Raw genomic sequence first — 13,923 nt, 5'->3', positions numbered from 1 at the left:
TTAATATGGCAATATAGGAGTTTGCTAAAGGGACTAACCTCTTAACACGACTGACTCTTACTATGCTAATTAATCAGATGCTATTTATGTAATCGCCTCTCTCTGCAATGATTTATCTCCTTTATTTGCTTATCAGCATAATCGTAGTAATTCCTATAGAGAAATACTGTACAATTACAAAGGGGGGATTAGGTGCAGGGATATGAAGGAGAGAGTTATATTTACACACATTAATCTTAAATAATTAGCCGTTTAAAGAGGAAAAAAGTCAGAAATGTACATGCAAGATAAGTCCATTTAAGTGTCTTTCTTTAGTATTGATACATCTCGAGAACTCATGTTTAAATCCATACTGTCTAAGCTTTCATTGATATATAAAGTCAGCATAATCTTTTCCCTCAAGCCCCATATTAATCTCTTGGTTGTTGTCCTTCTTCATCATAATTTAAATTGCTAAATAAACAAAATTGGGCTAGCATATGCATATCATCAAAGCTATTAACCAGAAACAGAATTAAATCTAGATAAGTTAGTCACTGAGGCCATAGTTTTTGTAAACAGAACTTTAGTAATAACATCACAGGAAAAATACTGAAAACGTTCTACTTTTCGTCATGAGGTCAAGAGCAAAATGAGTTCATTTTAAAAACATGCTACAGTGGTTTTGGAATATTTAATTTATTATTTTCTTTATTGTGTCAGAAGCAAATTGAGAATACAGTTATAGTATATAAAAACACAAACGACGTTAAAAACTTGGCATTATGGTAAATTTCCATTGACCAGATGCTGGCCACTTCAAGTGCCTCTCAATTGTGCATGTGGCAGGACTCAGACTGCATTGTAGTAAGTGATCTGTGGTTTGCTCTTCTCCACATTCGCATGTCGTGGACTCCACTTTGTAGCCCCATTTCTTAAGATTGGCTCTGCATCTCGTGGTACTAGAGTGCAGTCTATTCAGTATCTTCCAAGTCACCCAGTCTTCTGTGTGCCCAGGAGGGAGTTTCTCATCCGGTCACAGCTACTGATTGAGGTTCCGTGTTTTAGCCTGCCACTTTTAGACTCTCACTTGCCGAGGTATTCTTGTGAGTGTCTCTGTAGATTTTAGGAAACTGATTTAAGTCGTTGGCATGCTGGCTGATATCCAAACAGAGGATGGGTCGGAGATGTCAATGCCTTGGTCCTTTCACTTCTGGTCTCAAGTATTTTGGATAAGGGGGTACTCAATCTGTGGTAGGATTTGAGACTATTGTTCATGTTATTTTATATGCCATTTACCACAATTGGAATATATTTGATATAGTAAAGAAACAACAAAAGCATTTAGTGGAGAAATTGTGTACACCAAAGTCACTTGTACAAAATTTGAAGTCTCGCATTACAATCAGTTTACCTCCCTTTTAAAGAAGTTTCAACCTATAAATTATATTGTGTGCCTTCAAGTTCTTTCTGACTTATGGCAATTCTAAGGAGGTTGCTCAGTGGGTTTCCATGGCTGAATGAGGATTTGTACCCTGGTTTCCAGAGTCCCAACTCTCTTAACCACTACACTACTCTGGCTCATAAACTATATAGTGTAACCCAATTTTGAAATGGAGACAGGCCCATTGATTGAAAGGAAAGGCACAAACATTAAGTGGTGCTTTAAAACCATATCTTTGAACCAGTTCTGCAGATTTGAAGCATCTGTTGAAATCTGCACTGAAAAAAATGTAAGGGGTTGATTATTTACTATGGCTGCTAATATTAATAATAGGTTTGGATTTTTAATAATGAGTTTCTTTTTAAACACTGTCTTTTTTGTACTTTTTGCTGAAATGTCTAAAAGAAACACCTAGAGTACAACTCTGTATTGTGTTTTGAGTTTAATTATTGAAACCATTCTTTTGTGTCTTTTTCCCCCCACAGGGAAATTTCGTTGCAAGCATGACTGCGATTTTGAGACAAATGGAAGACTATCATTATGCTCATTTAATCAAGACTTTTGGGAAAATGAGATCCGATGTTGTTGTAAGTTGAACCCGAAACACCTTTTTGCTACCTTGCTTTTTCTTTTCCAGCTTTATGATAACAGAAAGTTATATGGTGGAAAAGCATAAATATGGGAGTCTTTACTAGCAAATATTGTTTCATTGCCGTTTTGCTAAATGATGGATCAAATTTCATAGGAGCCTCGGTGGTGCAATGGGTAATAATAATAATAATAATAATAATAATGATGATAATAATAATAATAATAATAATAATAACAACAACAACTTTATTTTTACCCCGCCACCATCTCCCCAATGGGGACCCGGAGCGGCTTACATGGGGCGAAGCCTCAACAACACATTACAGCAAAATTAAACCAAAACATAAAACAACAAGCAACACCATCATATTACATAAGGAAAAAAATATGAATACAGTAACAAAATAACATTACAATAAACACAATCACAGTAACAGTGGGCGGGCCACATGTACAAAATAAAATGTTAAAAAATAATGAGATCAAAATAGGAGCAAGTTATTTACAGGGAACTCATAAAGACACACAGGGTTGTAAAACTAAACTTCCCATTTGGAGGGCATGTACTCCAGTGACAGAAGCATTGAGGGGGACACTAATGTCATGTTGTGCACCTACTCACCAAAAACGCAGTGGAAGAGCCAGGTTTTAAGGTTCTTTTTAAACGTTTCTAGTGTAGGGGTTTTCCTGATCTCTCCAGGTAATGAGTTCCAGAGTCGGGGAGCCACAGAGGAGAAGGCTCTCTCCCTTGTGCCCACAAGACAAGCTTGTGAGATTGGCAGGGACGAAAGGAGGGCCTCCCCCGAAGATTGAAGGGCCTGGGTTGGTTCATGGAGAGAGATACGGTCACGAAGGTTAAACCTTTGTGCCGGCTGAACTGCTAACCTGAAGGTCTGTGGTTTGAATCCACGAGACGGGGTGACGGTCTGTCAGCTCCATCTTTCCATGAGGGGACATGAGGCGTCCCCTGGGCAACATCTCTGCAGACGTCCAATTCTCTCACACCAGAAGTGACTTGCAGATTCTCGAGTCGCTTCTAACACAGTAAAAAAAAAAACTTTCACAGAAAAAAATTGCAAACAGACATTAGATTATTAAATTTGAGGGTCAACAAGTAATATATTTGACTCCTATACTTAAGATTAAGCCAATGCAAGGGTTTGGAAAGTTACTTTCAAGGTATTTGCTTTTAGTTACTAAAATTCTGTTACCTACAGTCTGCCTTCTTCTTTCTGGGCTGCTATATGTACCTGATTTTCCAAATCATTTCCTGTGCAGAGTTAATTATGATTGCAATTCTATAGCTGCAATTTGAAGCAATATGGTAGGTTTAAATACATGTTTGATTATTAGCAGCCGTAAAGAGTCCAACTCTTCAAGGTTCTTTCTAATCTTTCTTTCGAAGTGTATAGTACAACTTAATTAGAGCATAATAGATGGGAATTTATAGCTAAGTAGATACCTCTCTAATGACCTGAAACTATCATTGCCATATGGCAAATGCATGCTGCAAAATAGGAAGCAAACTTGTTGGCTAAGATCCATTAATTAGCAGATGACCTAAAGTCTGATCAACTGTGTTAGATTATAGCTGTTTTTACTTCGGGGATTTGGGCTCCAAGGAACAGCATTTTTTTTATATAAAATTGAATCTTGCAGCTAAATTAGAAAGGCAAAGGACAGGAACACGAATTCTCAGCTTGTTGGTGATGTCATTCAATTGATCTCTTGAATCCACTTGAAGGCAGTTAGAGAGAAATAAATGTGCGTTTTGTTGACACTGTCTCCATTTAGTTCCTTTTTTGCTTTGATAAAATGTAATTATGTATTATTTCTGTAGTTATGTTTGTTTGTTTGTTTAGCAATTTTAAGAAACAGGATTGCTGTTTGTTGGAGATGGATTTCTTTTTCAGATTGAAGATTGAAAATTCTTTTAATATTATTTTGTCACCATATTTCCTGTTGCACAGTTTCTTCAATAGCAGTCTTAATTCCATTAAAAGAGCCCCACAAACTCAGCCTGTGGAGGAAAGGGATAAATATTTATCTATAAAACACATGCACAAAAGCCAGGGAAACAATTTAGAACCTAGTTAGGCCCCAAAGTGAAGTTCTGCAATTTAAAATATTAATTTAGATCATCTTTGTCTGTGTTAAACTATAAATCCTGAAAATAGGCTGGGTTTGTTCTGTTAAGCCGTCAAGATAACATTGAAAATAGACTTTCCACAAAAAGAAAAAAATAATAATTGATTAATGAAAACACTCATATCTTCCTTTTCCACGAAACTCTCCAAAACTACCTGTGATGAAATTATAAGTGAAAGCACCACAATAGTTATATGCTGCCTAAAGCTTAGGTGCAACTTAAAGCCCAAAATATAAGAATGTGGGTGCTTGTGGAGCATGCTGTGTACCTGAAATCTCAGGCCCCATCCACACTGTCATACCTTAGATGATCCCTTGTTGTCTGAATAGGATTGTCTTCCAAGATCAGTGTACTGGCGGTGGGTACATAGGTGACTCTGGAGCTCTATTCTTGATCTGCATGTCCTTCCACATTCAGGGCATCGGTTTCCAGGTGGAAAACGGTCCCAGTTGGGATTGGCTTGACGCGCCTTCTTCTTGGCACATTTCTTTCTTTCGCCCTACATTTGTGCCTCTTCAAATTCTACAGCACTGCTGGTCACAGCTGACCTTCAGCTGGAGCGCTCAAGGGTCAGGGCTTTCCAGTTCTCAGTGTCTATGCCAGAGCTTTTAAGGTTGGCTTTGAGCCCATCTTTTCCGCCCACCAACATTCAACAGGTTGGATTACCGTTATTTTATATCCAGGCTGGCTATATAGAGGCTGTATTTCTATACTACACGAGGCTGCTATTTCTATACTACATGAGGTTGCTTTTGGTGACAGAAGGTTCAAATTACTGCAGACTGCCCCAGGAGGAGTGTTTGTAGGACTTAGCTTTCCACAAACTCTTCTTCTGCAAGGACACTTCACAACTGTAGCTTTACATTCCACTTCAGCTACTATAGAATCTGGGATTTGTAATTTTGATGAGGCATTGAAGCTCCCTTAACTGCAAAATCCAGTATTCCATAAGATGCTGTCATTGCAGTTAATGTATTATCATAGCACTTCAACTGTATAATGTGAAAGGTACCAGCAAGCTCAGGCAGGTTGAATAATGCCACAGTATAATGGAGGTGTTTATATAAAATATCAAAGGTGATTATCCAAAAGATCAAAGAGGTGTAACAGGATCTAAATGCCTAATGGAGAAAAGCTAAGACTCTCTGCTCCTATTGCACCTGTTCTGAGCAAGTTACACTGGTAGGCTGTTCATTACTGAGCCCAATGTAAGGTTCCGGTATTAAGCTTTTGATACTTGAATTGTTTGGGATGAGATTGTCTGCCTTAAAATGTATTTCCCGGGCCTTGCAACTGAAATCTGAGGCTCTTAGATTGATCTGTAAAAGCTTTAAACCAGGGGAGTACCATGGACAGTGCGTTTTCTTTGTAGTACATTTCTCAGAGACATATGTTTACCCTATCACTTGCAGTATTTAAGCTGCCACTATATTAATCTCCTGATTTGCTGCTACTCTTTTTATATGATGGTTTTACTGGCTTATATGCTGTTGCTACTTTCATATTTTTGTGTGTGCAACCCTGTTGCTGACTACTGTAAACAGCCTTGAGAGGTCAATATATCTTGCCAGTTGGTTTAAAACAGACAGACCTAGATCTAACACTGTGCTAGTAGTTGGCACCAGTACAAGGGAACATTCTTCCCCTTTGCCTCCTTTAAGTCTTCTGTGCTGACAATGGGTTTCATAATTTTTTGGCCTCCTAATCTAAGTTTAGGGATACAGTAGGGAAAATAGAGGAAGAAAAGAATTGTAATTGGGAAAGAGGACTTGTTGACCCAATAGCAGATGGCCACTGTTATTTTTTTATAATAATCATTTCCTTCCCTTTCCTTAATTAAACTAGAAAGAAAGGAAATGTATAAAGATATCTAGTTAGAAACTGCCGTTGCTTGTTGTGCCTTTTTAAAAGAATTGGAGGGGGGAGGCTATTTGTCTGTGAGTGTTTGTGTAATGCCCTTCTCCAAGAAATATGTGGACAGAAATCTATCCCAAGCAAAGGAGAGTCTTGGATAGGAGGGTACACGGAATAGATGTTAGAATAGCAATGCCCTGTGGTGGAAGAGGAGAACTAACCACCACTGCTTAAATACATAAGGAAACAAATTAAATCACTATACTGAAAACAAGCTCTTTTTCTTAAAATGGTAGCCAATGTGTCACCTATTATTTTTTTTAAAAAAACCTCATAATATATCTTCCAAGACATGAATTAATATGCAAAGGGATAAGGTATTAGCTTTGAGTGCTTAAGTCTATGAAAGCGTATGCTACCAACTTTTGTCTCTTAGTTTCAATGGTGCTCCATATCCTTTGCCTGCTGGTTGAGATTAACATGGCTGTGTATTTGAAGGCATGAACCAATTCTTTTAGTACAGCTGATATATTGGCCCAGATGCATTAATACTCAAAATATGATCAATATAAAGCATGGTTCCCAACCTTTTTTTAAAACCAGGAACCACTTGACCAGGGACCACTTTGACCAGGGATCACTCTCCAACATTAGTACCAAAAGGGTTACGAATCAGTTTTTGGTCAACTTTAGATTTGATTTGGTTATTTAGGGTGCTGAATCAGAAAATTGCATTGGATAGACCACATCAGCTCTCATTTCTGATACAGAACATACGCCATTCGTTAGTTGCCATCCGCTTGCCCACAGAAAACCATATTTAATAATCTAGAGCCATGGACATTATTTTAGGTCTTGTGGCCCCCCAGCAGGCCACGGTCCACAGGTCGTGAACCACTGATATAAAGAAATCAATTTCCCCATTGTTATTTTTCACTTTTTATTTAGTCTTCAACAAAGTTTTTTCAGAATGCTCCATCTTGTTTTCATCACTTTGGTTTCCACTTCCAGTGCTTTCTTCAGTTTTTGACACAAAGTATTTAGAACTGTGTATTATTATCCTTTTTTCCTGCCCTCTCCTCACAGGCCACAGCTCTGAGACATTCCCAATGTAATTCAGAATGTGTTCTCTTGATTATAGTTGGGCTAATAGCATGTGATTATGTTTACAATTATCCCTAGTGGCTGAAATGAATTGCCATAGACACATATTCTACTCCTATCTGTGTAGATCACATTAGGAACAGAGTCAAGCCTATAGTTTTGTTTCTGGAAAACAAATTGCCTTTTGTGTTCTTCTTAATACTCAGAAAGTTGATATCCTCACCCTAATGCTGTTGAAAATCTATATTCATGATGTCTATCTGCTATAAACGAGTTGATCTTTGGTTTAATTTGGCCTTCTTTCCCTTCATTTAGCAGGTATTTTAGCCTAAAGACTACTACTAATATTATAATACTAGTAGTATAGATGGAGCAGGTTTCTTTTGACATCCAATAATATCTTATTGATTTTTCCAAAGTATATTCTCCTTATGAACAAAGCTAATGTATTCCTAAACACATGCTGTAGTGGCCTTATGGAGAAAAGTCTATGAAACTACATTATACAAATCCACTACCGTATTGATCCATCCAACCTTGTCCTACCTGTAATTGTCCAAATTTTTTGTAACAGAAAATACCCTGCTAGGCTCTTGAGCTTGTTTTAACTTAAAATGTCTGGGATTAATGGTGAAGATATTCGTTTAAAGCTCATGCTCAGTTTTAGAACTGCGACTCCTTTTGGAACTCTTCAGGGAAATCTAAAGTTTCCAGTATCTATGTGGTTAGCTAATGATAGTTTTTCAGTGCTCTATCTGGTGGTAAACATTATTTCTTCACCATCTCTTGAGTTGGCCAGGTCACAAGAATACCCAGCTTGCAGGTCCTTCAGGAAGATGGAAGAATAAATCAGAAGTGAAAAGGCTCAGATGAAAATATTGATCAGATCTCAACAGGCCACCAGAAATATAGGACTGCCCCTAAAGTTACTTAACCATCTATGTGCCTTGAGATAAAGCAGAAAAAAGAAGCCCAAACCAAGTTTTTTCAGCTTCTGAAAAGACTGTAAATGGCCTGGAACAATGTTGTTCCTTGTTTTGTTTTATTTTATTGAAATTTAACAGAGTTTGAGGATGTAAGGAAAAAATCAACAGTTTTCCCCAAGGAATAGTATTTTATTTGCTTTACATTTCTACTCTGATGTAATCTGAACGCATACAATCTTATTCTTTTGAAGAAAATTGCTCATAACCACCACCATCTGGATATCATCATTAATACTGATCATTCAGTGAAAGTATCCAGGTCACCATCTGGCCTTATTTTATTGGATGACTTTTGATCTTTTAGAGATGAGGGTGTACACAAGACACTTGGACAGGTTTGGCCATCTACCTGTATATTCAACACTTGTTTCATCTGTGTTGTTTTGATTGTTATTCTTTCTTACTATGTATATTGTATTTTTATTGTAAATCACCCCGAGTCCCTTTTGTGAGAGGAGGCGGCATACAAATAAAGATGATGATGATGATGATGATGATGATGATGACGGCGGCTACTAGTACTACTATAGTCCAACCCCCTTCTGCCATGCAGGAAAAGCACAGTTAGAGTACCCCAAGCATATGGCCACCCATTCTTTGTAATAATAATAATAATAATAATAATAATAATAATAATAATAGCAAAAACCCCAAAGGCCATCCAGCCCAGCCCTCTTCTGCCATGCAGGAAAACACAAGAAAAACAGCGATGGGAGGGAAATAGGTTTTTGGAAGCAAAGGGGAGGGTCTGGGCCACAATAAAAAGAATTGGGCAAGTGAGAGAGGAGGCAAAGGCTCTGGGCAGCAAGGAAAAGAGTCTAGGTGGTGAGAGAGGTGGGGGAGAAAAGTCTGCCCTGGGAGGATGCTCCTGCAGCTTTTTCCCACAGTTCAAAACTTTAATTTCTTTGCATTTCTCATGAAGAGGAGGAAAGAGGAAGAGGCAGGAAGCAGAAAGCAGTGTAGCGCTGCAAAGCCCCTCACTATCAGCCAAGGAGCCCCAGGGGCTCCACGGAGCACAGTTTGAGAACCCCTGATCTAGGGAATGGCCATTGGCACACGTAGAGCATGTGGTTCTAGATACACGAAATAAAGCTGTGTTATGAGCACTTAAGAAACAGTCTACCTTGGAAACAGATAGTTTGAACAGTTATCAGTTGATGGTTAATAATTCTTATTGGGCAAAAAACCAGTTGAAATCATTCTTGCCACTGCCTCTGTTAAGTGATGGGTGGCTACTGATGAACACACCCAACAGTAATGATGATTTGGCTATCGAATGCCTTATCCCCCGCCAAAAGAAGTCCGGCTAGTGCCTACTTTCAGAATGAAAGTGATAGTATATTCCGTAATATTTGCTCATAAATCTGTTTCTCAAGTGTTGATAAATCCTAATGAAGAGAATTCTGGGCTGATGAGAATCTTTGCAATTCTGGACATATTCTGTGACAATTTCATACATGAGGGTTTGTTCAGGAAACAGCCCTTTTTACGCATAAAACAACAAGATACTATTTTCTTTTTTTTTTATAATAGTCTTTATTAATTTTCCATTGTAAAAAAATACTATTTTCTATACAGAGAATGGAATTTCAGGCTCACAAAATGCAGGGTGTTTTACGCAAAATGAGACAAATACTAATTTAGCAAAGAATAATTCCAAAAATAATAGTGAAAACGTGAAAATGATATTTCTAAGACTTTCTTATGGCAGGAAGATACTTAATACAATTAATTGTTGATTCCTTCTAACCTACTTTGGGGGGGGGGTTGGGGGATGGGGGGCAACCACTTTTCTTTCTCAAGGCATATTAATTTTTTGGCAGCCGTACTCTTTATTTACAACCTATGCACTTTATTTTATTTGCCGATTTTTTTTAGCATGCCTCATATTTAATTTTTTTAGTTTACGTCATTGCTGCTGTTTCCTTGGTTGTTTTTATCCCTTGTTTTAAACTATGGAAATTTTTATAAAGCTTCATATTTTATGTTGTGCAAAACCACTGAAAGTGTGGTGGAGAGAGAATATAAAGTATATTCTTTATAGCACAAATTTATCAGTTGGATAAGTAGTGTATGGGACAGAGAAGAGAATAGCCTTGTGATGCTTCAGCATTCTTATTTGTTGAACCACAGAGTTGAACTATCAGTGAAACACAGAGGAATGTTGAATGCTTTTATGAAATATACTTTCACCTCAATCTTTTTTGCAGTTTGTCTGTCTAATGTATGGACATTATTCCACAAGAACTGTGCTATTAGTTTTTATTGCTTTGTTGCCATTTCTGGGAACTATCTTGTGCATTATGGATAAGTCAAGGTGAAAGCATTTAAATCAGGTACCTACCACATTAGTTAGGCTCTCTACAGCATTCATAAGGTTCAGGTAGTGTGACCATTTATCAGGGACTCTGAAAGCTATATTAAAGACCAGCAGGAGGGTATCTGGTCTAAAATGGTATACACTGAAATATGGACGAATCACCTGTGTTTTATGGTGGACTCACCACATTTTCATTTTGTTTAATCAGCTTCTTTGGTTATGTATTGTTATGTATGTTATGTACCGTATATACTCAAGTATAAGCCAACCCAAATATAAGCTGAGACACCTAATTTTACCACAACAAACTGGAAAAATGTATTGACTCGAGTATAAGCTTAGAGTGGGAAATGCAGCAGCTATTGATAAATTTCAAAATAAAATTAAAATTACATTAATTGAGGCATCTGTATGTTAAATGTTTTTTTAATATATACATAAAACTGCAATTTAAGATAAGACTGTCCAACTCTGATTAAACCATTATTCTAACCTTCTTCAATGTAAATGTGTTTATAATAATAAATGTAAATAATAATAATAGAGTAAAATAATGGAAATGTAACAAAACAATACTGGAGCCCCCAGTGGCACATCAGGTTTAACTGCTGAGCTGCTGAACTTGCTGACCGAAAGGTTGGTGATTCAAACCTGGGGAGCAACATGAGCTCCCACTGTTACTCCCAGCTTCTGCCAACCTAGCAGTTCGAAAACATGCAAATATGATTAGATCAATAGGTACCGCTTCAGCGGGACAGTAATGGCACTCCATGCACTCATGTTCGCCACATGAACTTGGAGGTGTCTACGGACAACGGCAGCTCTTTGGCTTACAAATGGAGATGAGCACCAACCCCCAGAGTCAGACTAGACTTAATGTCAAGGGGAAACCTTACCTTACCTTTACCTTAATGAAACAATAATAAATGGAGTAAAATAATAAATGTAACAATAATAATAATAGAATAAAATAATGTAAATGTAATAATAACAATAATAGAGTAAAATAATAAATGTAACAAATAAATAAATAAATAAATAAATAAGGGTAAAATAATCTATATAAATAAAAATGTAATGTTTGTTTGTGGGATTAACATAACTCAAAAACCATTGGACGAATTGACACCAAATTTGGACAGCGTACACCTAGCAACTCAAGGAGTGATCATCACTCCAAAAAAAATGATTTTGTCATTTGGGAGTTGTAGTTGTTGAGATTTATAGTTCACCTACAATCAAAAAGCATTCTGAACTCCACCAATGATGGAATTGAAGCAAACGTGGCATACAAGACTCTCATGACCAACAGAAAATACTAGAAGGGTTTGGTGGGCATTGACCTTGAGTTTGGGAGTTGCATCCAGAGAGCACTATGGACTCCAAACAATTATGGATCTGGACCAAACTTGGCACAGATATTCTATATGCCCAAATATGAACACAGATGGAATTTTGGGGAAAGAGACCTTGACATTTGGGAGTTGTAGTTACCGGGATTTATAGTTCACCTACAATCAAAGAGCATTCTGAATTCCACAAATGACAGAATTGGGCCAAACTTCCCACACAGAGCCCACATAACCAACAGAAAATACTTAAAGCCATCCAGTCCAACTCCCTTCACCAGGGCAAGAAAATGTAATCAGAGCCCTCCTAACAAAGAGCCATCCAGCCATAGATATAGATAGATATATATGATTCACACACACATACACAATATCATAGATTTGAAAGGAACCTCTAAAGAAGGACAATTATATGTTACATATTCCAGAGTAGGCAAACCAGACACTCTCCACATCAACACTGGCAAAGAAACAACAAGAAATATTGTTTACTCACAAGCATAAAGAAATTACATATATTAGTAACCAACGCTTTCTCATTACTTTATTTTCCAAATCACCAGACTGGGCCACAGCAACGTGTGGCAGGGAAAGGCTAGTAAATGTAATAATAAGAATAAGAACAGAGTATAATAAATAACATTGACTTGAGTATAAGCCACTGACTCGAGTATATACGGTAACTGTATATTTAAGAAATCAACAAAATGGCTTTAAGAGTAAAAAAAACTCTCTAAAGCAACCTTCAACGAAAAACACATACTTTGACCAGCTTAAAACATGAACTATTACAAGCAACAATGTCAAAAGAGACCAGGTCCAGATACAAAGCACAAATACATAATTACTGCTAAAACCAAAAGCAGTTCAGTAAATCTCACAGAAGGTCTGCAATGGTAGGACCTGACAGTTTCGAGTTGGCTGTGTGTGCCCTGGTTCCTGGGACCATTAGCAAGAAATCTTTCTTTCTCTAGTGTCCATCAACAGGGATATGAGAAGTCCCAGTCTGGTGGGATAACAGCTGCTGTGTCATTTCAAGGAGGAGGCCAGTACATCTGATTTTTCAGCAGAGTGGTTGGAATAATTCTTCTTCTGGTCTCTTTCTTTGCTCTAAACTGAAGCCAGATGAATAGATGAGTTATTAAAAGAGCTGATTATTTCCTTGTGATTATAAGATAAGGCTGAAATGTGAATGCAAATAAATGAGGCACGTGGAACTGAATCAGCAAATAAGCAGCGATAATCTGCTTTTCCACATTCATGATTAGATTACAAATCAGTCTGCAAAAAAGATGGACACTCATGCGAAAACTCAATAGCTGAAACGTTTAGAACAACTTTAAGGGAACGTGCTTCTGAAATCATAAAATATTCCGGGATAACTGTACAAGTCTAATTCTGCCCCCAATCACATTAGCATAAATCCTATTGAAGTCTCAGTTGTGGAGCAAAGTAGCAAAGAAACCAAAATGTTATGCAAAAATAAAACAGTGAATGAAAGAAAAGGCTTTTTGATATCTCAGGAACACAAAAAACATAAAGGTTGATCAGGGAAAAAATTATTCAGCCTTACCAGGAGATAGGAGAAAAAGAGTACTAAAGTCTTGCAGCTTGTTCACTTAAGGTAAGTGCGCATTTACTGGGCTTGTTGAGTATGTGCCCAGAATTAAATATGCCTCTTATGTAATGTGCACAATGCACATGAACAGTTACCCTTACGGATTCTAACTGCAAGGTCATTCTATTCATATCAAAATACGTTTTCTTGCTGATGTCTGAGGTGGAGTCATTCCAGTGGAGACTGCATAGTTGCCACTATTTGAATTTAGTGAGTTGACTGAAGATCAATGTGTGTCAGGTTTCTTTTTCTTTTTTTTTGTGAATGCTGAGTTTTTTCACTAGTTTTTGAGATTATTAGATGTGCAAAACAAAATAGAAGGTTTACCAAATTAAAGCAAAGAAGCTACAGTGTAAAACCAGTATGTGGTTATGGGAGGGGGGTGAGGGCATTGCCCCGTCAGATAGAAATTCTCCCCCTACCTGTGGATATTTTAATTTATTTCCAACTGTTTGTCATTGCAGTAATTTAAAACCGGACCTGAACATTTAGAAATACACTTTAGGTAGCCAAATAAAAGAGGCAGATA

General features: G+C 37.4%; 1 protein-coding gene across 1 annotated transcript in view; it reads left to right on the top strand.

Annotated features, from left to right (window-relative positions):
* DOCK1 (dedicator of cytokinesis 1) overlaps positions 1 to 13,923 on the top strand; it is a 530,863-nt gene that overhangs the window by 298,934 nt on the left and 218,006 nt on the right. Inside the window, exon 28 of the mRNA XM_060768624.2 lies at positions 1,909 to 2,010. Coding sequence (XP_060624607.2) covers positions 1,909 to 2,010 — 102 coding nt within the window. The remainder of the gene's footprint in view (positions 1 to 1,908; positions 2,011 to 13,923) is intronic.

The sequence above is a fragment of the Anolis sagrei genome, chromosome 3 (genome assembly GCF_037176765.1).
Source record: "Anolis sagrei isolate rAnoSag1 chromosome 3, rAnoSag1.mat, whole genome shotgun sequence".
Taxonomy (NCBI): domain Eukaryota; kingdom Metazoa; phylum Chordata; class Lepidosauria; order Squamata; family Dactyloidae; genus Anolis; species Anolis sagrei.
This window is presented reverse-complemented; position numbering and strand designations above follow the sequence as displayed.